The sequence below is a fragment of the Bubalus bubalis genome, chromosome 1, assembly GCF_019923935.1.
Source record: "Bubalus bubalis isolate 160015118507 breed Murrah chromosome 1, NDDB_SH_1, whole genome shotgun sequence".
NCBI lineage: Eukaryota > Metazoa > Chordata > Mammalia > Artiodactyla > Bovidae > Bubalus > Bubalus bubalis.
In genome coordinates this window covers 171,384,981-171,412,777 of record NC_059157.1, presented here as the reverse complement: position 1 = coordinate 171,412,777, position 27,797 = coordinate 171,384,981, and the positions used below count along the sequence as shown (strand labels likewise).

General features: G+C 35.7%; 1 protein-coding gene across 2 annotated transcripts in view; it reads right to left on the bottom strand.

The window, feature by feature from the left end:
- ATR (ATR serine/threonine kinase) overlaps positions 1-27,797 on the bottom strand; it is a 117,182-nt gene that overhangs the window by 79,199 nt on the left and 10,186 nt on the right. For both annotated transcript variants that reach the window (XM_006078008.4, XM_006078007.4), the window contains exons 2-17: positions 25,261-25,352; positions 23,990-24,139; positions 21,181-22,058; positions 20,141-20,319; positions 19,350-19,541; positions 18,143-18,333; positions 17,524-17,676; positions 16,626-16,818; positions 16,135-16,397; positions 14,211-14,401; positions 14,020-14,120; positions 13,663-13,834; positions 12,869-13,039; positions 11,084-11,278; positions 9,747-9,932; positions 781-873 (exon numbers count right to left, since the gene is read on the bottom strand). In XM_006078008.4, coding sequence (XP_006078070.3) covers positions 781-873; positions 9,747-9,932; positions 11,084-11,278; positions 12,869-13,039; positions 13,663-13,834; positions 14,020-14,120; positions 14,211-14,401; positions 16,135-16,397; positions 16,626-16,818; positions 17,524-17,676; positions 18,143-18,333; positions 19,350-19,541; positions 20,141-20,319; positions 21,181-22,058; positions 23,990-24,139; positions 25,261-25,352 — 3,400 coding nt within the window. The remainder of the gene's footprint in view (positions 1-780; positions 874-9,746; positions 9,933-11,083; positions 11,279-12,868; positions 13,040-13,662; positions 13,835-14,019; positions 14,121-14,210; positions 14,402-16,134; positions 16,398-16,625; positions 16,819-17,523; positions 17,677-18,142; positions 18,334-19,349; positions 19,542-20,140; positions 20,320-21,180; positions 22,059-23,989; positions 24,140-25,260; positions 25,353-27,797) is intronic.

Below are 27,797 nucleotides of genomic sequence, written 5' to 3'. Positions count from 1 at the left end.
CTTTAAGGTCATTAAGAAAGTGGAGTATAGATTGAAAAAAAAGCATCTATTCATGGGTTTTTATTATAATTTTACTGACTGCAGAGTGGGAAGCAATAAAAAGGAAAATTTAATCAGTATCTAAAATACTATCCCAAACTACAGGCAAAAATTTCCATTTGTTTGCAATCATAATGAAACTACACTGTGCCAAATGTGTTTAAATATATACAGACAAATACAGAAGTTACTTTACTTTCTATAGCCCAACACTTTTGCTATTCAAAAACACCATGGGACATGACTCACATGAGACCAATTTGGGTTAATGAATTTAAAAATGCAACTTTTGTTTGCTCTGTCAGGGACTGCTGGTCTCTTTTTTTCCCATCGACCTACATGTTGTGATGATGTGAGCCTGAAGCTGCTGGGGCCATCACCTGGCACTGAAGTTAGAGCTAATCCAAGGAAATTTGAGCTAAGTGATTAATTCTGAGAATACAATATCCAAAATCAGGTTACGCCAGAAGCTATGTATTATCTTTATACTTTTAGTTACCTAGGCAACAAATTCCTTCAAGCCACTTTGGGTGAGTTTTCTGTCCCTTATAAACAAAAGAACAGTAAATGATAACATTTTCTTTTCAGAGTCCTCAAAAGCATATGTGAGTTGTTCAGGAATACAGAATATCATGTTTGATAATTTTTTTTCTTTGAATGTTTGCAGCTAGAAGCAGATGTCTCCTACATATTCTTTATGAATTCTGTTCTGGCCCTTTGTAACCAACTATCATCACCTACCATTTTCTTATCTTCAATGCCAACACTGGAGCTTAGTAACTGCATATTGAAAAAAGCCAAAATGCCCAACAACTTGGGTTGCAAATAATCAGCCTAAGGGGAAAAAACCAACACATAAAAAAGGTATTACATAGTTTCATACAGACCAAATTTCGTAAGTCAACCATTTACTTAATATCATTTCTGTTTTATCTAACTACGTTAGAATACTGGAAATAACCAGTTGCAGAATTACATTTCTCCCAAAGCATATATTTTCACATGTAATACTTTAAAAATTAATAAACTGATTCACAATTATTATGATAATATATGAGATAATATATGATTAAATAGTTCTGTACCGTGAGAAAATCATAAGCCTTTGAATTAGAGTTGAGCTATGATAGACTCCTCAGGATCTGACTCATGTCAGGATCCAGAGTGGTGAGGATATTTATCTTAAGGAGAAGAAGAGAAAAAGACAAGTGAATGTCCTTATTTAGAGCATTTAGAGCTAAGGTGGGAAAAAAAGTTACTTGAACAAGGAACAGGTACTCTGCCAGAGGGGCTTTTTCCAGGTGCCACTAGTGGTAAAGAACCTGCCTGCCAGTGCAGGAGACATGGAGATACAGGCTCCATCCCTGGGTGGGGAAGATCCCCTGGAGGAGGAAATGGCAACCCATTCCAGTATTCTTGCCTGCAGAATCCCAGCAGAGGAGGCTGGTGAACTACAGTCCAAAGGGTCACAAAGAGTCAGACACAACTGAAGCAACTTAGCACACATGCACACACACCCAGAATAACAGTCTGCCATAGCAGTCAATATCCCCTGAGGAAATAGTAAAAGGGCTACAAACCTTGGGCATCAACAGCTACAAGTTAGGTATCACTAATTATGGCATTTTGAGTCTCCTGAAGTAGACAGGGTTAACTCTTTCTTGAAAGAGGGGAGTAGAGGACAGGGTATGGACTTTAAGTCAGCCAAACCTGGGTTCAAATCCCAATTTTAAAACCTCCTAGTTTATGATGTTGGATGAGTTACTCAGCTCTTCTGAGTCTATAAGATGGGAACAATGAAAGTATCAACTGCATAGAGCTGCTGTAGAGATTAAATAAGATAATATGTATTAAATACTTAGAATACAGCTGGGACTTATTACAAACTGGGACTGTGAGTACACTGCAAAGAAGAATTTTCCTCTCTATAAAAGTCTTCAACAGGGGGCTTCCCTGGTGGCTCGGTGGTAAAGAATTCATCTGTCAGTACAGGAGACAAGGATTCAATCCCTGGTCCAGGAAAATCTCACGTGCTGTGGAGCAACTAGGCTTGTGCATCACAACTACTGAGCCTGTGCTCTAGAGCCCAGGAATGACAACTACTGAGCCCATGTGCTGTAATTACTGAATCCTGACTGCCTGTGCTCCGCAACAAGAGAAGCCACTGCGATGAGAGGCCAGCATTCCACATCAAAGAAAAGGTTCCGCTCACCACAACTAGAGAAAAGCCTGCACAGCAACAAAGACCCAGCAGAGCCAAAAATAAAAAAAATAAAAAATCTTTAACAAAATTAGTTAGGACAAGGACATGAGTAATGTGCATGTTTAAGCTTCCACAATAAACACAATGAAGCTGTGATTAAAAAAAAAAAAAAAAACAACTTCATGTATAGGCAAGAAAAGGGACCAAAAACAAGAAGCGGAGCTGGGGAGAAGCAGCAATTAGAATATTTTCCAACTCCAGGAAAAAGTTGCATTGTTTGACACTGAAGTACCTAATTCAAGCATCTTTAGGTCACACATGCTACCAGGCTGGGTGAGGAGGTAAGAAGGGTGCACACTAGCTCACTGTAGAGAGGAAGTTTAGTGTCCAGCACATTCTCCAGTTAGATGTTGGGATAAACTTTTTTCTCTTGCAGAGTACAGAGAATCATCTATTTACCAAAGCCTAAAACGGCACTTAATTTACAAACTTCCAATTTGGATTAAGACTCAAGTTTAATATGTCATAATTCACTAATTGCAAGGTTCTAGCTCATTCTTAAATGAAAAGTTGATACAGGTGATACTCACATAATCTATGTCAACATTCTAATTTTAAAGCTCTTACATTTAGACAAATAATTCATTTGTCTGCCATTCACCAAATATTTATTATGTATGTCTAGAATACTCTGCCAGGTACAAGTGTACAAGATAAGCAGTCACTTTCTCCCTACTAGCTTACACGCGAGACTGATAGAAGAAGATGACATTTAATAAGTAAGTATGTAAATAAGTTTGTAATAAGTGCTATAAAGAAACAGACATGGTCACATGAGACAGAAGAACTGGGATGAAGCGATTGGGAATTTAGACGGGATAATCAAGAAACTCTGAGATCTAAAGAATGAGAAACATCCAGGAGAAAATTTCAAGTAAAGAGACTATCTACTGTAAAGGTTGTGAAGGAAGAAAAAGCTTGACATCTTTAAGAAATAAAAACAATATGAAACATAGGCAGAAAGGAAGATAAAAGTTACACAATATGTGAGGGTGGAAAAGTATGCACCACATAGAGCCTTATAGATTAGAGTAATGAAAATCTCAGAAGAAATTTAACCAAGGGAATGAGTTTAAGCTGTCAGAAGAGTACTTCAAATGCTGTGTCAGTAACTGATTAAAGACGTAGGAAAGACAGAGCAAAAAGAGAGAATAATTAGGAAGTGATCACAGTTGTCCTGGAGAAAGATGATGGTCACTTGTATAAGGGTGGTGACTGAAGATAAGGAAAGACAGACTTGGGGGTCAGACTTGAAAGGACTTGTTGATACTTAACTTTAAGGATACAGGAAATAGAGGGCTCATGAATGCCTTCCAGGTTTTGATCTGAGGAACTGATATCTGAGGACAGATATTGTAGACATTGGTACCATTTCCTGAGAAGTAAAGACTATGAGAGGAACAGACTAGGGAAGGAAAATAAAGATTTTTATAATTTGGGCTTCCATAGTGGCTCAGATGGTAAAGAATCTGCCTGCAAGGCAGGAGACCCAGATTCAATCCCTGGGTCGGGAAGATCCCCTGGATAAGGGAACCAGTGGCAACCCACTCCATTATTCTTGCCTGGAGAATTCCATGGACAGAGGAGCCTGGCAGGCTACAGTCCATGGCATCACAAAGAGTCAGACATGACTGACTGACTAACATTGGGGAATGGAAATGTAACATTTGGACTTGTTTGAGATGTTTAAAAGACAGGCAAATATAGATGACAAAGAGGAAGTTGGACAGTCTCCATTTGCCAATTTCCTTCATCCTCAGATCCATTCTCTGTCCTTTTCTGCCTGCCTATCTCTGCTTATTTCCAAGGCAAACCATTCAATATCACAGTAATCCAAGTATACCCAAACAGTAATGCTGAAGAAGCTGAAGTTAATGGTTCTTTGAAGACCTATAAGACCTTCTAGAACTGACACCCAAAAAAGATGTCCTTTTCATCAGAGGGGACTGGCATGCAAAAGAAGGAAGTCAAGAGATGACTGGAGTAACAGGCAAATTTGGCTTTGGAATACAAAATGAAGCAGGGCAAAGGCTAACAGAGTTTTGCCAAGAAAACGCACTGATCATAGCAAACACCCTCTTCCAACAACACATGAGAAGACTACACATGGAGATCACCAGATGGTCAACACCGAAATCAGACTGATTACATTCTTTGCAGTCAAAGATGGAGAAACTATATATAGTCAGCAAAAACAAGACCGGGAACTGAAGGTGGCCCAGATCATGAACTTATCGCCAAATTCAAACTTAAGTTGAAGAAAGTAGGGAAAACCACTAGACCATTCAGGTATGACCTAAATCAAATCCCTTACGCTTATATACTGGAACTGACAAATAGATTCAAGGGATTAGATCTGATAGACAGAGTGCCTGAAGAACTACAGATGGGAGTTCATGGCATTGTACAGGGGGCAGTAATCAAGACCATCCCTAAGAAAAAGAAATGCAAAAAGGCAAAACGGTTGTCTGAGGAGGCCTTACAAATAGCTGAGAAAAGAAGAGAAGTGAAAGGCAAAAGAGAAAAGGAAGGATATACACACCTGAATGCAGAGTTTCAAAGAATAGCAAGGAGAGATAAGAAAGCCTTCCTCAGTGATCAATGCAAAGAAACAGAGGAAAACAACAGAATGGGAAAGACTAGAGATGTCTTCAAGAAAAGTAGAGATACCAAGGGAACATTTCATGCAAAGATGGGCACAATAAAGGACAGAAATGGTATGGACCTAACAGAAGCAGAAGATATTAACAAGAGGTGGCAAGAATACACAGAAGAACTGTACAAAAAAGATCTTCACGACCCAGATAATCATGATGGTGTGACCACTCACCTACAGCCAGACATCCTGGAACGTGAAGTCAAGTGGGCCTTAGGAAACACCACTACAAACAAAGCTAGTGGAGGTGATGGAATTCCTGTTGAGCTATTTCAAATCCTAAAAGATGATGCTATGAAGTGCTACACTCAATATGCCAGCAAATTTGGAAAATTCAGCAGTGGCCACAGGACTGGAAAAGTTCAGTTTTCATTCCAATTCCAAAGAAAGGCAATGCCAAAGAATGTTCAAACTACCACACAATTGCACTCGTCTCACACACTAGTAAAGTAATGCTCAAAATTCTCCAAGCAGCCAGGCTTCAACAATATGTGAACAGTGAACTTCCAGATGTTCAAGCTGGTTTTAGAAAAGGCAGAGGAACCAGAGATCAAATTGCCAACATCCGCTGGATCACTGAAAAAGCAAAAGAGTTCCAGAAAAACATTTATTTCTGCTTTATTGACTACTCCAAGGCCTTTGACTGTGTGATCACAATAAACTGTGGAAAATTCTGAAAGAGATGGGAATACCAGACCACCTGACCTGCCTCCTGAGAAATGTGTATGCAGGTCAAGAAGCAACTGGACATGGAACAACAGACTGGTTCCAAATTGGGAAAAGAGTATGTCAAGGCTGTATATTGTCACCCTGCTTATTTACTTATATGCAGAATACATAATGCTAAATGCTGGACTGGATGAATCACAAGCTGGAATCAAGATAGCCAGGAGAAATATCAATAGCCTCAAATACATAGATGACACCACTCTTATGGCAGAAAGGGAAGAGCTAAAGAGCCTCTTGATGAAAGTGAAAGAGGAGAGTGAAAAAGTTGGCTTAAAGCTCAACATTCAGAAAACAAAGATCATGGCATTCAATCCTATCACTTCATGGTAAACAGATGGGTAAACAGTGGAAATAGTGAGAGGCTTTATATTTTTGGGCTCCAAAATCACTGCAGATGGTGACTGCAGCCATGAAATTAAAAGATGCTTGCTCCTTGGAACGAAAGCTATGACCAACCTAGATAACATATTAAAAAGCAAAGACATAATTTTTGACTTTGACTAAGTGGACCTTTGTCAGCTAATTGCTAGGGAGAAGCAGCAATTAGAATATTTTCCAACTCCAGGAGAAAGCTGCATTGTTTGACACTGAGGTACCTAATTCATGTATCTTTAGGTCACACATGCTACCAGGTTGGGTGAGGAGGTAAGAAAGGTGTACAGCTCACTGTAGAAAGGAAGCTTAGGGTCCGCCTAGTCAAAGCTATGGTTTTTCCAGTAGTCCTATATGGGTGTGAGATTTAGACTATAAAGAAAGTTGAGCGCCGGGAAATGATGCTTTTGAAGTGTGGTGTTGGAGAAGACTCCCTAGGACTGCAAGGAGATCAAAGCAGTCAATCCTAAAGGAAATCAGTCCTGATATTCATTGCAAGGACTGATGCTAAAGCTGAAACTCCAATACTTTGGCCACCTGATATGAAGAACTGATTCATTGGAAAAGACCCTGATGCTGGGAAAGATTGAAGGCAGGAGAAGGGGATGATAGAGGATGAGATGGTTGGATGGCATCACCAACTTGATAGACATGAGTTTGAGCAAGCTCCAGGAGTTGGTGATAAACAAGGAAGCCTGGTGTGCTGCAGTCCATGGGGGTGGCAAAGAGTCAGACACGACTGACTGACTGAACTGAACTGCACTGATGTGCCTGGGAGGCCAATCAGATTTCATCACTCAAGATTCCTTTTCCTCTGGGTTTCCCACTAAATTCAGCCAAGTGGAGCCACCAACAGGGGAACATAGGGCAGGAGTAGAGACTGTTGTATTTATAACTTCCTGCACTATCTGGGTTGTGAGGTGCTTCTGGCAGTGGTTATATTCCTCCACAACAAGAGCCCTTCCCAAGCACCATGGTTCTAGCTCTCTAGTGATACCATTTCTTCTTGCCCAGGAGGAAGGGGAGCATGTTTTCTGCTGTTTCTAGTCTTGGGTTTCTTAACATTCCCTGCTAGTTCTCTTAACCTTGCTTATGTCAATGAAAATAGCCCCTTCATTAAATTATTTTCAATGAAACATTTGCATGTTTGCCATCTATTTCCTGCCAGGACCTAACTTGGATTAAGTCCAAAAGCCCAAAGTTCAAGAGAGCTCTGGACTAGAATTTCAATTATAAAATCATCAAAATATAGATCATATTAAAGGATCAGAGGAATTCACATTCCCTCTCAATTAAGGAGAGAATATTTACAGAGAAAAAGACCCAATTACATAGTACTGAATGTAACATATGGAGAGTAAGTAGATAAAGTACAGATTAAGAATGAGTGGACAATCACCAATGAATGAATATATGAATGAATATTATACACACACACACACACACATATATATATGAATATACAATGGAATACTGTCCTCAGTCGCTCAGTCATGTCTGACTCTGTTATGCCATGGACTATAGCTTGCCAGGCTCCTACGTCCATGAGGATTCTCCAGGCAAGAATGCTGGAGTGGGTTGCCATGCCCTCCTCCAGGGGATCTTCCCAACCCAGGGATCCAACCCAGTCTCCTGCATTGCATGAGGATTCTTTACTGTCTCAGCTACCAGGAAAGCCCAAGAATACTAAAGTGGGTAGCCTATCCCTTCTACAGGGGAATTTTCTAACCTAGGAATTGAACCAGGGTCTCCTACATTGGATTCTTGACCAGCTGAACTACCCGGGAAGCCAAGTGGAATACTACTCAGCCATAAAAAGAATGAAATAATGCCATTTTCAGCAACATGGGTGAACCTAGAGATTATCACACTAAACGAAATGTCAGAAAGAGAAAGACAAATACTATATGCTATCACTTATACATGGAATCTAAAACATGGCACAAATGAACTTATCTATGAAAAGAAACAGATTCACAGACATAGAGAACAGACTTGTGGTTGCAGGAGTGGGAGAGGGATGGATTGGGAGTTTGTGATTAGCAGATGCAAACTATTATATATGGAATGAACAAACAGCAAGGCCCTACTGTATAACACAGGGAACTATATTCAGTATCATGTAACAAACCATAACAGAAAGGAATATGAAAAAGAATAGATACATATGTATAACTGAGTCACTGTGCTTCACAATGGAAATTAACAAAACATTGTAAATCAACCATACTTCAATATTTATTAAACATTAATATTAATAATATTAAATATTATTAAAATAAATTAAGAAATAAAGAATGAGTAGACAGTGAAGCAAAAAGAATATTAAGAAAATATGGTGTCACAGATGTCACATAGGAAGGGATGTGTCAGGTGTACTGAACACCAGTGAAAGTCAAATAAGACAGAAAAAGAGAAGCAACCACTGGATTTGATAGCAGGAAGATCATTTTTGACCTTGACAAGATGAAAATTTCAGTCAGTTCAGTTCAGTTCAGTTGCTCAGTTGTGTCCAACTCTTCGCGGCCCCATGAGTCGTAGCACACCAGGCCTCCCTGTCCATCACCAACTCCCGGAGTAACCCAAACTCATGTCCATCGAGTCGGGGATGCCATCCAGCCTCTGTCATCTTCTCATCCTCTATCGTCCCCTTCTCCTCCTGCCCCCAATCCCTCCCAGCATCAGAGTTTTTTCCAATGAGTCAACTCTTCACATTAGGTGGCCAAAGTACTGGAGTTTCTTTAGCATTATTCCTTCCAAAGAACACTCAGGATTGATCTCCTTTAGAATGGACTGGTTGGATCTCCTTACAGTCCAAGGGACTCTCAAGAGGCTCCTTCAACACCACAGTTCAAAAGCATCAATTCTTCGGCGCTCAGGCTTCTTCACAGTCCAACTCTCACATCCATACATGACCACTGGAAAAACCATAGCCTTGACTAGACGGACCTTTGTTGGCAAAGTAATGTCTCTGCTTTTGTATATGCTATCTAGGTTGGTCATAACTTTCCTTCCAAGGAGTAAGCATCTTTTAATTTCATGGCTGCAATTTCAGTAGAATATTTCAAACAGAGTCAGAGTTGAATGAGCTAAAGAATGGTGCTAAATGAGAAAGCCAAGACAGAAACCTCTCAAGGTATTTTGCTGATAGTACTTTGAATACCTTCAAAGAATGAAGACAATCAAAAGAAAAAAATAGTAAGTCTGAGAGTTATATGTTTTTTCTACATGAAGAAATAAAATAGTAAGATGATTTCAGATACAAATTTAAGACAGGGAAAGACAAAAAGGAATATTTTCTAACCTGCCTTAAACCCAACAAAGAATTTAAATATAGTTTAGAACTGATAAAGTTAGTATGTTGTACCAAGGGAGGGATAGTGGCACCAGGGGAAGCTATGAATGTATTCTGATCCATAGTGAAAAGGTAGTGAAGAAAAATAAACAGCTTTACCCAGTGAAAAAATAAAATCTAAAATCATTTGAAAATGTATATTTTTCAATCCTGATATGTATGCTGTGACCATGCAATTTAAATAAACAATCTTTTCAAAACAAAAATTCCAATTTAAAATTTAAATAAATCTCTAGCATTTGGGAAATACATAAAACACATGTTTTTTCAATTCCATAAAGCTACAAAAAGGAGAAAAACAAACCAAAAAACCCATATAATGTATTCCTTACCATAAGTTCAGGTGATGTGATATCTCTTGGACCTTGATATGGATCATCACTAGATGCAAATGAGGCAAGTATTGACAAACCATTGAAAACCTGTTGATAGTGTTCTCCAATACGGAGCAATAATTCATTATGCAGTCCTTGGAAATCTTGTCTCAGCAGGCTCCCCAGTTCAATTTCTGTTTCATTCTAACCCAAAGATACATTAAAAAAAAAAAGCTGTTTTTCTCCTCCATACTAACATCTTGGAAATAAGTGTATTGATTTTAATATACTATACTTAATCAGGAGCTCTGGATCAGGTGACAAGAATTACTAATAATACTAAAAAAGGCATTGGAAAAGGACTCTAATCTTGACTTTTCCTGGTAGGTTTGCCATGTACTACAGGTAAAAAAGTGAAGTGATCAGACTTTGTTTTGAAATAAAATTTTTAAAAGGGAGTATAGTTTTTTATAAAGTTTTAAAATGTCATTACATTCAAAGAAATGTAACCCCTGAGAGGAAAATTAGTGGCTCTGCCTCTCTCTGCCTTAGCTTTCTCATCCACAAAATGGAAAAATAATAGTACTTTATCTCACCAGGTAACTGAGAGGAGTTAATGCAAGTGAAATAATACAAAAAATTGCTTAGCAAAGTTTCTGACATGTAAGCATTGGAATGCTGTTACCATTCCACTTTCATAACACAGATTTTCTTTCTCAAAATGAATAAATACACTCAATATTCAAAAAGACTCATGTAGAAAGAGATCCATAGCTGGCATATCATGAAATATAGGAAATAAATTAACATTGGAGAAAAACAATAGTTACATATGCATATCTGACAGGTTCTCTTGTTCCCATGTAGCCTCTTATTCCTCAGATTTTGTTGCTACTATGACACCAAAAAAAGCAGCACAGGCTATAATTTTAAATTTGAAAACTAGCAAGAAAGTGGGCCAAACTGTAATCAGAGCACTAAGTAACTAAATTCAATGCTGTCATTATACTAGTTTAAGGATATTGCGTCTTCTGACAGATATAATTATCTATCATTAGTCATTGATAGTTCCAATCAATAAATTCTAAAATGAAATTAGTTGAGAAGCTGATCCATGAATAGATGACTATCATATACCATCATGGTAAAACAATAAAAAAAAAAATAACAAAAGAATAATTCTATTTAATACTCTCCTTTGGCCCAGGACAATACTTATTTATGTACCACTTGAACTTATATTACCCTAAGATAGATTATAAACTACTCACTCTACTTCTATAAGAATGTCACAACAGCTTTCCTATAATGCTAATTTATACAAAAGAGTAAAACATATACAAATATTCAATTACCTTTAGATAATGAAGGGCACGTTCTAATTCATCCTTGGAACAGGAGCAAACCAAATGGGAAAAAATATACTTGAAGTTATTTATTAAAATCTCTCTACGATTGACATTTAATTGTTTTCCTAAAGTTCGAATGAGAGCAGAAGCTGCAGGGCTTGCTTTGGCAGCAAGGTCAGGTAGCAACACTTGTAATGTTCTCTGAAAAAGAAACACTGCAATTACCAAAAAGCACATTTGACCAGGTGATAAAATATTCACATGAGCTATGTACAAAAATAATTAAAAATACCACCCAAATTTGGAGTCCACCTACGACATATCTGAATTCAGATTGACTACTTATTCACTCAACAGACGTGTGCTGAGCATCTACTATGGCACAGGCACTGCAGACACAGCAGGGAAAAACAGGCAAGGTTCCTGACAATATAAAGTTTACACTGGAGGTGGGGAGAGATAGAAATAAATAAACTAATGTTCAAGTAGCAAAGAAAATAATTTCTCATTAGTACATATTCATGCTCTTAATTAAAGCAGAGGTTCCAAGCTTGATATATTATTTGAGGTAACTAGTATTTAGACAATAAACAAGAGGAACCATAAATACAGTATTTTACCTTCTTCAAATTAAGAAGTTGATGCTACAATATTAAAGAAAACCTTTTTAATACACCGCCATCCCAACATGGCAACAAATCTATTTTGATTTTGCTCTATTTCCTTTAAGATCTTGTTCTTAAATAATATATAAAATTCCAAACATAAAACGATTGGCCTTTCATTTATTCACATATCAAACGAACAACTACTACATGTCAGTGACTATTACAGGCACTGAAGATGTGACAATAAACAAGACCCAAGCCCTACCCTCAGAGGCACTTACACCTTATTTGTGTTATGTCTTTCAACTTAATGTTAATCCAGTAAGACTGGACATTATAAGGTAGTTTCTACCAAGTATTTATAATTATTGTGTTACAGTGCATAATATTTTATGACCTAATTATTAGATATTTAAGTTTCTTCTCAGGGTTTTGTTTATTTGATACTTGGAAAATGCTGAAGTAAACCTCTGTGCTTTGAGGCCCCCAGATGAAATTACTGAATGAAAAGGTTAAAAATATCTTTGTGGTCCTTAATGTATAGTATCATAGTTCCTTCTAAGATTTGTCCAATTTACACACAATTTAATTTTGTTAAAATATAAAATGCTGTAGGGAAAATTTCTATATAGATCATTATTATAATTTATTAACTAATAATAATAAACTTTGCCTTTGGGAAAACATAAGAAGATAACCTACACCATCCATCTTTGAAACCTCAGCCCCACTAATGACTTTTCAAAGGCTTCCCAAACCACTACATACTACAAATTCGATTATCTGAATTCACATGTCATCTATAGCATTATTTTGTACTCCCACTTTTTAGGGATAGATATGATCATATTAGACTTTGCATTACCAACGAAACCCATCATAGCACTAAAGACATAAATGCTTGGTAAATGGAATTAATTAGCATTAATTAATTAGTATTAACTTTTCAAGATAGCTAACCATAAAGAACAATGACTCAAAACAACACATATTTCACTTTTATAACATAAGTAATATTATATCAAAGTCAAAAGATAACACGTAAATTTGAAAATCTATGGTCCTCATTATACTTGCCAGATAATAAACAATGCCAGATTTTCTTAAAAAAGAGAGAGAATGGAATAAACACAAAATACTGCACTGAAAACCTCAATAAAGTCAACTATACTTTGCAACGTACAGTAAGGAAACGATTAAGATCAGGAAAATCAAAAACATTGGCAATTTCAGACAAGGTATTTAAAGCCATTTCTCGCTGGTGAGCCACATCTTGTTTTCGCATCTCAGCATTCTGGCATGGAGTACTAGGAAGTGCCGTCATCTGACTGGAGTGGAGGGATTCTACCAAAAACTAGAGCAAAATGATGTTAGTTTTCACACAAGGAAGAACACTTAACTATTATGCTTTAGGCTAACACAAAGGCCAGTATCAGGGTTCTAAACATATTACCTGAATAGTTAATTTAATTTTTATAACAACCTTAATGAGGTATATATAAACACCCTTTTATAGATGAAGTAACCAGGCTTAGTTAAACTGGAATACGTTCTTCAGGATTACACCACTAGCACAGAGCAAAGCCTGTATTTTAACATTTCCCAACTTTTCAGACTGAACCTTTCTTGAATGAACCTTTCTTAAAACAAAGTACCTTATCCATAATATCAAAGCATAAAAAAGTTTATCACTGAAAGAAAGACTAATAAAAAAAAGACTTCTCTTAACAGATTAACAATATAGTAATAATTATTATAAGATGATTTTTTCCCCTCTCCCATTTATAGCCTACATCTTCAGACTAGGATGCTAAAATATAAAATGACAAGATGTAGTGTCTTTTAAATAAACCAAATACATCATTAAAAAAGAAATCTCTCTCTTAAGACAAGAAAAGTAAAACATATATATGTTCTTTTTTTAGCTTTTGCAAAGTAATGCTATTTCCTTTAGTCAAGGCCAGTGCTGAATCTCACCTGACAGATAGGTTTCTTATACTGGCTGAAAAAGTTCTGCAGTTTAACACTTTTAGCCGCAACCAGCGCTCTAATTTCCGTGTACGCTGCTCCAGAGACAGATGCTGACTTGGATAATAAACAGTGCAATAAATGCAAGAGGGCAAAAGGTACCAAATCTCCTTTTGCTGCCCTAAAATTATTTAAAAAAAAATTATCAATGTCTTGAAAATAAAAATCTATAAATAAATGCAAACTGTTATCACATTTCTCTCTGTAACATCACAACTCTCATATTACCATTTCTAACAGCAGGTAAACAAAAAAAGATGAATGGCCAAAATAAATAAGAAAGTCTACGAAAGCTGCCAAACTTACCTTCCAATATCCCCTGTTGTAAGAATCAAGGTATCCTTCAATTCATTATTTCTTGAGATCTGAGCATGTGTATATGCTTCCTTCATCCTTAAGACAAAAAGCTAGAACAATAATATTAACTAGTTAAAGAAATTTTTAGAACCAGGTTTATGAAAATACATAAAAATAATAAAAATTTAAAAGTCATCAACCTCTTTTATAAATCCATCCTCAGCATCCAAGGATTCCAATATATGCTTGATATTTCCACTAAAAGCCACTCTAACATCCTTGTCTGGATCTTCCATTAAATTTAATAAAGTTCCAAGAACCATTTTTACATCTGTTTCATCTTCTCTAAAATCAAGATGCTTACAAAGATGATGCAGATTTTCTATGAAAGCTAAAAACAAGAGCATATAATACCTAAGTTAACATATTACATTAAAAAGTTGTACTATAAAAATATTGCCAATAAATAATACACTACAAAGAACGCTAAGTTGTCTTATAAAATCAATATTTTGTGTTTAAATTTGTAAAGCATATAGAATTGTGGAGGATTAAAATGAATACTTGAAAAACTAATACCTATAAATTTAAATTTACTTTAAGGATTTCACTGGTGGTCCAATGGTTAAGAATCTGCCTGCCAGTGCAGGGGACATGGGTTCCATCCCTGGTCAGGAAAGACCTCACTTGCCACAGAGCAACTATGCCAATGCATTACAACTATTGAGCTTGAGGTCTAGAAGCTGTGAGCCACAGCTTCTGAGGCCTGCCCTATAGAGTCTGTGCTCCACAACAAGAGAAGCCACCACAAGGAGAAGCCTGCACAACTCAACAAAGGATAGCCCTGCTCACCCTAACTACAGAAAGATGGCATGTAGCAACAAAGATCCAGCACAGGCAAAAAGAAATAATCTTTTATATTAAAAAAAATTATTTTATGCTTTTTAGTAAAAGTTTTACATAATTTAAATCTAAAATAAATTCTAGAATTTTTAAAGTTATAAAATGATTACTCACTCAGATTTTTTAAATTACTGGGATAGACTTAAAAGCACATTTCTGTAATGTAAAGAAGTGTGAATAAAGGGAAAGCTTGTTGTTTTTGTTGTTTAGTCATTAAGTTGTGTCCAACTCTTTTGCTACCCCATGGACTGTAGCCCACCAGGCTCCTCTGTCCACAGGATTTTCCAGGCAAGAATACTGGAGTGGATTGCCATGTTCTTCTCCAGGGAATCTTCCCCAACCAGAGATCGAACCCATGCCTCCTGCTCTGGCAGATATGTTCTCTACCATTGAGCCAGAGAGTCTCTTGGACTGTAAGGAGATCCAACCAGTCAATCCTAAAGGAAATCAGCCCTGAATATTCACTGGAAGGACTGATGCTGAAGCTGAAACTCCAATACTTTGGCCACCTGATGTGAAGAACTGACTTGTTGGAAAAGACCCTGATGCTGGGGAAGATTGAAGGCAAGAGGAGATGGGGATGACAGAGGATGAGATAGTTGGATGGCATCACTGGCTTGATGGACATGAGTTTGAGTAAGCTATGGGAGTTGGTGATAGACAGGGAACTCTGGCGTGCTGCAGTCCATGGGATCACAAAGAGTCTGACACAACTCAGTGACTCAACAACAATAACCACCCAAAGCAAGCCATCATCCAAGTATGTGTATATATTTCATGCTCCCAACAAATTCATACACCATTACCATTGGAAAGTGGTAAAGATAAAATCTATACTCCTCAGGGGGCAAAGTATCAGACTATTTGAAGTTCTGAAGGTCCAAAGCAGTGGCAGGGACACATTAAAAAGGTCCCTGGGATCACTAAAGAGGATACAGCATACTGAACCTCACAATATTGAACTAAACAATAGGTATGTCCCTTACACTGTCCAATCACAAGAGCATTTTAAAACTCTAAAAATTATTTCCCTTGTTAGTTCTGTGATACAGTCTAATATCAGATATCCTGTTTATGAATAATTACATAAGCACTGAATCTATCAAGCAAGTCTAATTTTTTAAGGCTTCAGGCTAACTCTACCATTGTTTTTGTTGTTTTTTTTTTAAAGGAGCTTAAATAGGTTTTAAAATATTAAATAAATCATAACAAACCACTTACCAAGTTTCACTGGGCTAGGTGTTTTTTTTTTCAGTAGGAAAAGGAATGGCTTGCAAACAGAAGCTTTTAGTCGAGAAGATGAACATTCAGGTTGAGAAGCGACTTTTAGGCTCTTACATAAGAGGTCAATATGCCCATATTCAGAGAGAGTTTCTGTTAAAGAACTTGTCAAATAAAACTTGCCATGAAGTGTACAGACAAGCTGACCAAGTACAGATGCAAATTCTTTTTTGACAATGTCAGAATCATCTTTGACTTTATCTCTGGGGGGGAAAAAAAGTACTAAATCTTTTGGTTTAATTTTGTGGTCTAAATAGTCTTGTCTCATTTGGGGAAAAAGTACTGATTAAACAAAGAATAGAAGCAAAAAAAATTTAAATTCTAAAACTAAAAGCAACATTTGTTCTATATATCCAGCAATAAACATAAATTTGTATATATGATATCTGTTCAATCAAGTTGTATATTCAAATTAAAATATTAATACATACACAAGAATCTTGGGAACTCTGTTATAAGGATTCTGCTGCTGCAGTAAGATAAAGAATCCATTAATACAACTTGTCCGGATTACTTCATGAGAGCTCTGCAGGGCCCAGCTGTAAACTGCTGTTCTCCACTCAAGGTGTATTCTTCTTGGAAACAGAGTTAGAAGAAATACACATCGTGATTGGGCCTGTGGTGCTAAAAAAATTAAGTCTATTAATCAAGATTTCTAAGTGTTAATTTTACATACACACACCATACATACTTATTCCTTATTATAAAGTCAAATAACATTTAAAATATATACAGCATTTAATTTAAAACTCCTTTTCCATTTATTAAGCACGTGCACTAAAAAAGGTCCATGTATAATCTTACTAGTAACAGGGAAATCCAAATTGAAAATTACACCCATCAAATAGCAAAAAATATATATTTGTTTAGGTAGTTACATCTTTGACTTTTTTTTTTTGGCTACACCATGTAGTTTGTGGCATTTTAGCTCCCTGACTAGGGATCAAACCTGGGCCCTCCACAGTGAAAGCACAAAGTCTTAACCACTGTACTGCCAAGGAATTCCCCCTCTTTTTTAAGATAGCAAAAAATTTAAAATTTGATAATGCCAAGTGCTGGTGAAGATATGAAACAAAAGGAACTCATAGTTTGCTAACAGCAATGTAATTTGGAATGACATCTTTGGAGAACAATGTGGCAGAATAGAGCTGAGGATGCATAAATGCTACAATTTATCCCTTTCTACATGTCTAACTCCTTTTTGAATTATTTAAAAATGTACCTTATTTTGCAATTATTAAAAAACAGAAATGATAAGTATTAGAAGTATTGTATAGAGATAAGTTAAAACAAAACAAATCACACATATAGAATTTTGAGACCACTTACAGTAGCTATCTGAAATCCTCTGGCTTAATGTTAGAAGACTGAGGGCAAATGTGGTCAACTTTAAAGAGTCATCATCAGAATGGAGACAAATCCATGGAAGTGAGAGCATTCCACATAAATCTTCCAGGATATGATCTTCAAATGAAGTGTTTACTACAGAAACACACAATAGGTGATTAATGATATCTTTTCTTTAATCATATTTAGCTATGTCTTCTTTCAATTAAAAAAAAAGACATTCTACACATCAAATGGAATTACAACAAACATTCAATAAACAGGGTTCTTAACATAAAGATGATGTTCTGAGGTCTGCGAATCCGAAGGAATTAAATGTGACTTTATGAAAATATGCATTTATATTTCTAGTAGCATTCTTTAGATTCTTAAAGTAAAATTTAAAAGTTATAAATAATTTCTACTGACTGAAAAAGAATACTGAACGTATTATACAAATAAATTTGGAACTTATAAATTACTGATACGCTTAACAGAACTGAAATTAAAAATAAACTTTTGAGCATTCCCAACATTGGTTCATTTAGGCCTTAGGCAAAAAACAAAACCTATTTTCATACTGGTTATTGGTTATTTTGATCCATTGCTTTTTTGTACTCACCTTGAATATACATCAAAGCATCATATATTTTTACCACTTTGTCAATAATTGTCTCCAGATCAGGTTTCTGAACAGATTCTAACAAAGTCCTACAGCTCTTAAGCACCTTTGTGTAAAAATCCACAGACAGCCAAGTTATCATTACTGAAGATTTCTTCTTACACTTCTGTTGACAGTCCTTGAAATTATAGCTGCAGTTAAAACATTTTTTAAGACAACTAAAATGAATTTTATTATAGTCAAAACTAATATTGTAGTAAACCAAAAGAAATTTTGAGTATAAAACTAACCTAAAACTTTAAACCAATTCAAAGTAAATATGCATATCAATTAATATATCATTATTATTTTAAGTTTAATCTCTTTATGTCAGTCTAAATCACACAGGATTTGGTAATTAATCTATGCTATTTAAATGTGATACCACCAGACTTTAAAATAACAGAAGATACAGCTGTGTAAACCCTTTCTTAATAATAGGACAAAAGCAGACTTTGTCCAAATTAGCTATTACTTCAAGTTATCTCAAATTCCAAATTTAAGGCAATCTGAATTAATATAGCTTCTTTAATGTCCTTCATAACTTTGTATTAGCTCGTTAAGAGTGACCCAGAAAAATGAAAAGATTAAAAAAAAAAAAAGAAAAACAGTGAATCAGGAAACATGGAATAAATGATCATATAAAAAATTATCAAGGAGTGTTGGTCTATAACATGGCAGTAAAAAATAAGACTAAATCTTCAGAGAGGGTTCACACTTTATTCCTTCTGATAGAGTAATTAACCTATATTAACGCTAAACTAAAAATATCTCTAACGAGTTTTAAATTCCTACTTTTATCATCAAAGGGAAAAGTTCTTTTGATGAAATATTTGGCTTGAAGAGCATTGAATTCTGAGTTGTATAAAAAAATGTTCTACCTTTCCACCCCAGAAAATTAGTTCAGGCTTCAGACAAAAAAGAGCCTCAATTTTGAATGTGTAGAGGACATAAAAACATTTACTTCACAGAATTGTTGTAAAGATTAAATAAGATATGTATAGTACTTAACACAGTATCCGGCATTTAGCAGATGCTCAATAAAAAATAAATTTCTCTTTCACTGAAAAATTTTGTATTCTAAGGTCACAAAATCAAGTGAATAAAGAGGTCTTCCAAAACACTAAATTCAAATGTATTACACCCAGAAAATACAAGTTGTTTTTACCAGTCCATGTTTTGATGAGAACAGTGAACAGTACACAGAGCAGTCAGTTGTAGAATGACAGCAATTCCTTCTAAAGTCTCAGTAATAGGATTCTTCACATTATTGGATTCAAGGAAAATTTGAAGGTCCTCAGCCTTCTGTTTAAGTGCACTCCATAATATGCTCTTTTTGTTCATATCCACATGTTTAATTCTGTAATTAATTATAACCAGAGTGTAAAGATTCATATTCATATGAATTTATATAATCTTGCTCGTACATGAAAAATATTTTAAACAAAAGGCAGCATGTAATGGCAACTACTGACATTTTGTTTGTTTTTTGCTATACAATATGGCTTGCGGGATCTTAGTTCCCCAACCAGGAATTGAACCCAGGCCACAGCAGTGAAAGCACTGAGTCCTCATCACTGGACCACCAGGGAAATCCCTACAACTACTGAAATTTATAACAACTTTTACAGTTGGCTAAAATATGGGAATTCTTTGGTTACATTACAAAAAAAATAATTTGCTAAATTGTTGATAGATGTATAGTCACAGAGATTTTTTAATGTATTAAAAAGTCAAATCAGGCAAGTAAAGACTTTTAAGTAACCATATTTAGTCATGGAATCTTTTATACTAAAATAGACTACAAGAACTATTAGACTTTTTAAGCACTCCTTCGACTACTTATAGAAATAACAAATGTTCTTGGTGTATTTAAGGCAAAGCACTTAAATAAAGGTGATTTTTTAAGTCACTAAAGTTCTATTAAGTGGCTAAATACAAACTGAATGAAAGTCATACTCCTCAGTCTGTTTTGGTGCTCTTTTGGAAGCGTTTAAAGATGAGCTGAGTCGACGCCTTTTGGGTGATAGTCCATTGCTATTACTGCTGAGGTTTTCCTGTTGAATTTGGCACTGAACTTCATCAATGATCTCCATACTTTCCATTTTTAAGGCTGCATAAAGTGGGCCCAACAAATACTGAGAAAGCAAAAATAATTTAAAAAACTATTTCTTAGAAAATAAGTTTATATGTATTATTCATAGATAGCAAAAATGCATTAGGTATTAAGATTCCAAAGAAGGTAAATTATTTTCAGAGTCTCATCAAACAAAACAAAAACCTAAGTTAATCTAATTATTTCACAGTGTATATATAGACACATATATAGCTCTATATCTAGAACTATGGTTCTACAGTTTTAGAAGGCCTAAGACAAATCCTTCTGTAACTTGTTTTCCCTTGACCAAAATGCCACAAAGAAAAATTCTACAAGGAAATGACTAACTTCTTTTATACAACAAATCTAGCAAGATTTACAGATAAAGTAAAATATTATTACATATAAACTAAAATATTTAATCAATTTATTGCATATCTATTGTATCACACTCCCACAGTTCAAATAGAAAAAAAGGCATAATTTGGCATGACTAGTACTATATACTCATAGATTTTCTAGAAGTGATCGATTATAACCTGTCAAAGAAAAAGTCTAGGTGAGTGCTCAAAGTTTTTGCAATGAAGTTGATACCTGGCCCCCTTTTAATTAATAATGCAACAAACATGTTTACTCTTCACAAACTGTACTTTAAAACATTCTACTCCATTGGCAATTCATTACCAACATAGTGAACAAATCTTTCTGAAACCAAATTAAAAATCCGTAATAGGAAGTCAAAGTAGATTATAAAAAGTATCCCATTCTGAATGTACATTATTATAGATATTCTAGCAACCAAAAAAAGATATTCTATTTCCTCTTATTACTCTTGCACAATGCATCCACTTAAATTAAGGCAAAAATATATGCTTAACAAGTAATCTTAAAAATGACTTACCTCCACATCTGCCTGAACTCCAAGCACATCTACAAGAGCTTTACAAATATTTCTCACATAAACCTTCCTGACTTGTAAAGCAGATTCATACCCAGCTGGCACATATTTAAGGAAATACTGCAGTAAGTGGCACAAAGCTGCTTTTAGCAAATCAGACTTAAGCTGCAAAAGCACACCATCTTCAAACATGACACAGAGTTTTTCTAGCAGCATATTTAAGTAGACAGGCTCAATATTTCTATAAGCTTCTGTTTCAGAGGAGAACAGGGTCTTTATCAGCTTTGATAATGGCTCTTCATAGAGTTTCAATTGGTCAGCATCCATTTCTACTAGTTGTTTTAATAATTCGAAAAATGAGCTGAAAAAAGTGCTGGCTGGTTGTGCTGGTAGTCCTCCAAGCTCAAAGAGTTCAGTTAAAAGGCTAATTGCTAAGGATTTAACTTTTGGACTCCCATACTCTAGCAGAACACAACCTATCTGCCAAAGTAAGAGTTCTTGCCTTCTAAAAAACACAATTGCAATAATACGAATAAGAACCGTCAATAAAGTGACTTCAATAAACTCTAAATTTTGCATGTTCATGAGCTGCAAAGGAGCTGGCTGTAAATATCCTACATGTTCATCGAATTGACTTAAAAACCGGTGAACTACCACTGGCCATTCCACAAAGTGTTCTACTGCATATCTTTTGTGGAAGTAAATCAAGTCTTCAAAAAGATGTAATAATTCCTTCATCAGTACTCCAAAAATAGCAGGACTCTTGCTTTTAAAAAGAAATAATAATGCACAGATGACTTCACAGATTTTTTTGTGTAACATATGACAGGATGGAGTGGCTGCAATCCGCAGAAGTCTTGTTATGATCCAATTACTGAACTCTTTGAAATAAACAGAAAAAGATATTAAATAAATAAGTATATTAGAGTGCTACTTAATTTGCTAAATGCTTGATTTATTTTTAAAGTATAAACTTCATTGACAAAATAGTCTAAAACATTCCCTACACAATGGAAACATATTATAATAATTTAGAATACCAATTTGGAGTCAGACAAGATTCCAGCTTTCCACTTAGTAGTTGTGTGAACTTTTAATTTCTCTAAACTTCTATAACTTCATTTTGAAAAGGGGACAATGACACTTACTTTATATGTTACCCCGACCAAGTAAGATAATATATATGAAATTTTCTGCATAGTGCCCAAAGTTAACTAAATGCTCAATATATAGTTATCATTCCCACAAATATTATTGAATGGTGACTCTGCCTTAGATACATAAGAACAAATCAGTCATAGTCTTGTCCTCCTAAATCCTACAATATAATTTCCTGAACTTTTAAATTGCAACTAAGAGATATATTTTATATCACAGTGTAGCATAAATATGCATATTATTTTATTTAATAAATGATAAAAGTTTAATAAAATATTACTTATTCTGCAATGTACTATGATATTTCTAGTCAATTATATTTCATCTTTAATACCCACTAAATGGGTTATAACCTGTTGTTTAAAAGTCAGTGTAGCAAAGACTATAGATTAACAAGTATTTATATTTTTCCAGTGGTCATGTATGGATGTGAGTTGGACTGTGAAGAAAGCTGAGCACCGAAGAATTGATGCTTTTGAACTGTGGTGTTGGAGAAGACTCTTGAGAGTCCCTTGGACTGCAAGGAGATCCAACCAGTCCATTCTGAAGGAGATCAGTCCTGGGTGTTCATTGGAAGGACTGATGCTGAAGCTGAAACTCCAATACTCTGGCCACCTCATGCGAAGAGTTGACTCATTGGAAAAGACCCTGATGCTGGGAGGGACTGAGGGCAGGAGGAGAAGGGGATGACAGAGGATGAGATGGCTGGATGGCATCACCGACTCGATTGACATGAGTTTGGGTGGACTACGGGAGTTGGTGATGGACAGGGAGGCCTGGTGTGCTGCGATTCATGGGGTTGCAAAGAGTCAGACACGACTGAGCGACTGAACTGAACTGATAATGTATTAATAGTTTAATACGTACCATGACAGAAGAAATGTAGAACACTTTGTATTAACACAGCATAAAGAAAGAGTAACTAAGCTAGTCCTAGCATAGACCATCAGTAATGGTCAGAAAAGACTTTTTAGAGAACATACTATCAAAGTTGACTCTTAAGATTCAAGCAAAAAATTTTTAAATACTCTATGCATTGTACAGAAAAAAAGATATTTGCTTTACATCTCTTTATGATGAAGCTAACAAAAGGACAAAAGTAGTGAGAATAAGGAGAAAAGCCTGGAAAAATGTTTCAACATCCAGAATGGGAGTAGTAAGCTTGTTCTGAGAGGGCCAAATATGAAATATTTCAGGCATGAGGGCCATATATGAAATATTTCAGGCTTAAGGGCCATATGATCTCCATGTCAACTACTCAGTTGCCTTTGAAGTAGCTGCAGACAATACATAATTGAATGATCATGGCTATGTTCCAACAAAACTTTGTTTCCAGAAACAGGCAGCCAGTCTATGAGCCATGGTTTGCTAATACACGATCTAAGAAAAAGACATTATCAAAAACAGAAAAAAGAAAACTGCTTAAATGTTCAATGGCATATAAACATATTCAGTTACTTCTGCTCCATTTGTGGTATCTAGTTCATAATAAAAGAAAACAAGGATGCATGAAATAAAACCATTTTGCTCCCTCAACTTATAGCAAATTTGACCAAAATACGCATAACAATGTGTTTGTGACATTTCAGGAGAGCAGAAGAGGCAGAATTCATAAAAGAGATAAAAAAAAAAATGTACAAACAGCAGAACTGACCAATACAATTGCCTTTGGCTTCATTTTGCCCATGGCTTCCATTCACATTTACAAACATAAGTGGGGATGACTTCATGATATGCTGGATGAAATCAAGCAACATCACAGAGGTTGGCTGAGAGTCAGTTTTCTTCACAAGTTCCAGAGCAACTAAAACAACAAAAGATTCATTTTAAAAAGTCATAACAAATTAAATGGCAGTTTTTTTGTTAAGAAACTAGTCTCTGGTGACAAGAATTATGTCCAACATAGTGCTTATGATAAATTCATGGGACTAAACACTACAATCCTATCTTCCTAATTTTAAATGTTTAATAATCACATGTACTCATCTATCATATATCCATTTACCAAACATGTAGGCTATAGGCCTATAATATTCCTGGCACTGTGTTAAAATCTGAGGATTAAAAAAAAACCCCTAACAATCAGATGAGGGAGTCAGACAAATAAACTAGTAATTATATCAATAATATGATGTGTTAACTACACTAATCTACAATAAATGAAACAAGGGTCTGGAAAGAGCCTGTGAAGGAGTTGATTCCTAGATGATGAGAAGTTGGTCAAACAGAGAGGGTAAGGACAAGTGGTCTAAACAGATGGAGAACCACATGAAAACACATTTTGCAAGTACTCAGTAGTCCTTTGTTATTTTTCAGGAACTCAAAATTTTACTGATTGAAAAAGAAAGGCTAGATGCCTATTGTAATTCTTAAAATCTATGTCAAATTTGGAATTAAATTTATAAATCATGAGCCACATGCCACTCCAGATTGTCCCTTCCATGTAATTTCAACAGACATGGCACATATGACACCATCTTACCAAGTTGGTAGGATTTGTCTTTTAGATCGTCACAAACAGTAAATAGTTGATTCAACAACTCACAGAATCTTATTACCTTTCATTGACAAAGTGGCCAACTCTTATACAAAGAGTTTCTTAAAATGGCATTTGCTGTTTTCCAACCACTGACATAAGACCTATCTAAAAGAGAACTTGCCAAATATTTTTATTTAAAATAATTCATATATCAAAGAAGAATCATGGCAAGCACTATCTAGATAACAATGAGGAAAACAGAATTGTTTTAAAAGTGTAAATCACATTATATAATAAGTAATACATACTTTAATATGAACAACAACAAGTAACTATCATAAGTCCTAACTATATATCTAAAGCTACATGGAGAAAAATGCTACTATAATGTGTATACATGAAAAAGAAAACAATTATGATTTATATCAGAAATAACTTTTTCTTACCAACATTTACGTCTGTAAGTATTCGGTCAATGAACTGACATAGAATTTGTCTTGGCTTCTGTACAACAGTATTATATTCCTCTGGACTGGCACTAAAACACAAATAAAATGTTTTTAACCCTTAAAGGGATGATACCATGGATAATACCACTCTAACAGCAGCAAGTGAAGATGAATTAAAGACCCTCTTGATGAGGGTGAAGGAGGAGACTAAAAAAGCCAGATTAAAACTAAATATTAAAAAAACTAATATCATGGCACCCAGCCCCATTACTTCATGGCAAATAGAAGGGGAGAAGGTGGAAACAGTGACAGATTTCCTCGTCTTGGGCTCTAAAAATCACTGTGGATGGTGACTGCAGCCAGGAAATCAGAAGACAATTGCTTCTTGGCAGGAAAGCTATGACAAACCTAGACAGTGTGTTGAAAAGCAGAGACATCATTCAGCCAACAAAGGTCCAAACAGTCAAGGCTATGGTCTTCCCAATGGTCACACAGGGTTATGAAAGCTGGACTGTAAAGAAGGCAGAGTGCCAAAGAATTAATGCCTCTGAACTGTGGTGCTAGAGAAGACTCTTGAGAGTCCCTTGGACAGCAAGGAGATCAAACTAGGCAATCTTAAAGGAAATCAACCCTGAATACTCATTGGAAGGACTGATGTTGAAGTTGAAGCACCGGTATTTTGGTCACCTTATGTGAACAGCCAACTCTGGAAAAGTCCCTGATGGCAGGGACTGAGGGAACAAAGAAAGAGGGTGTCAAAGGATAAGATGGCTGGATGGCATCACCAATGCAATGGACATGAACTTGGGCAAACTCTGGGAGATGATGAGGGACAGGGAGGCTTGGCGTGCTGCAATCCATGGGGTCACAAACAGTTGGACACAACTAGGCGAATGAACAACAACCCTTAAAGGGACTCACGATTTCATCTGTAAAAAATTCTCTAAAGTTGAACTTACCAAATGTGTTTAGTTTTAATGTTGACACTGATAGTATTCTGCAAAATATACAATCTGCAAAGTCTAGACCTGTCTTGCCCAATATGGTAAACCTTTACCACATGCTATTGAGAACCTGATATATAGCTAGTCCAAAATGAGATGTGCTACAAGTATGAAATACACATTGGATTTGGAATATTCACTACCAAAAATGTGTAATACTGCATTAATAATGTTATATTAATTACATGTTAAAATGATAACATCTGGATATACTGAGTTAAATAATATATGTTGGGTTTCTTTAGTTTCTTTTATTTTAATAGAAGCATAATTGACTTATGACATTGTATTAGTTTGTGGTTTACAGCAAAGTGAATCAGTTATCATATACTCTTTTCCATATTATTTTCTATTATGGTTTATTACAGGATATTCAATATAGCTTTCTGTGCTATACAATAGGATGCTGTTGTTTATCCATCTGTATATAATAATTTGCATCTGCTAGTCCCAAACTCCCATCCAACTCTCCCCTGCTCCCCACCTTTGGCAGCCACAAGTCTGTTCTCTATGTGTCAGTCTGTTTCTGATTCATAAATAAGTTCATTTGTGTTGTATTTTAAATTCCATATATAAGTGATATATACAATATGGTAATAATATATATTGCTAAAATTAATTTCACCTATTTCCATTTTGTAATGTGAGAAATTTTCAATTATATATGTGACTTCCTTCATATTTCTATTGAATAGATCTAGACTTCTAGAAAAATCAAAAGAAAACAGTTTCTTCAACAAAGAAATTCCAAGGGAATAAAGAGAGAAGAAACTTTTAATGAAAACTTAAGAACCGTATCGACTAAGTACAGTGGCTAGTCCTACATTGGATTCTGAATCAAGAATAAAAATAGCAAACTATAAATGACAACTGAGAAAATTTGAGCAGCCTAGATATTCGATGTTTTTAAGAAATTAAAGTTTTAGGTATGAAAATGGTATTGTGGTCTGTCTAAAAAGTCTTTACACTCTAGAAATAGTGGTATTTCGCTTACTCCTTGGAAGGAAAGTTATGACCAACCTAGACAGCATATTCAAAAGCAGAGACATTACTTTGCCATCAAAGGTCCGTCTAGTCAAGGCTATGGTTTTTCCTGTGGTCATGTATGGATGTGAGAGTTGGACTGTGAAGAAGGCTGAGCGCCGAAGAATTGATGCTTTTGAACTGCGGTGTTGGAGAAGACTCTTGAGAGTCCCTAGACTGCAAGGAGATCCAACCAGTCCATTCTGAAGGAGATCAGCCCTGGGATTTCTTTGGAGGGAATGATGCTGAAGCTGAAACTCCAGTACTTTGGCCACCTCATGTGAAGAGTTGACTCATTGGAAAAGACTCTGATGCTGGGAGGGATTGGGGGCAGGAGGAGGAGGGGACGACAGAGGATGAGATGGCTGGATGGCATCACTGACTTGATGGACGTGAGTCTCAGTGAACTCCGGGAGTTGGTGATGGACAGGGAGGCCTGGCGTGCTGCGATTCATGGGGTTGCAAAGAGTCGGACACGACTGAGTGACTGATCTGATCTGATCTGAT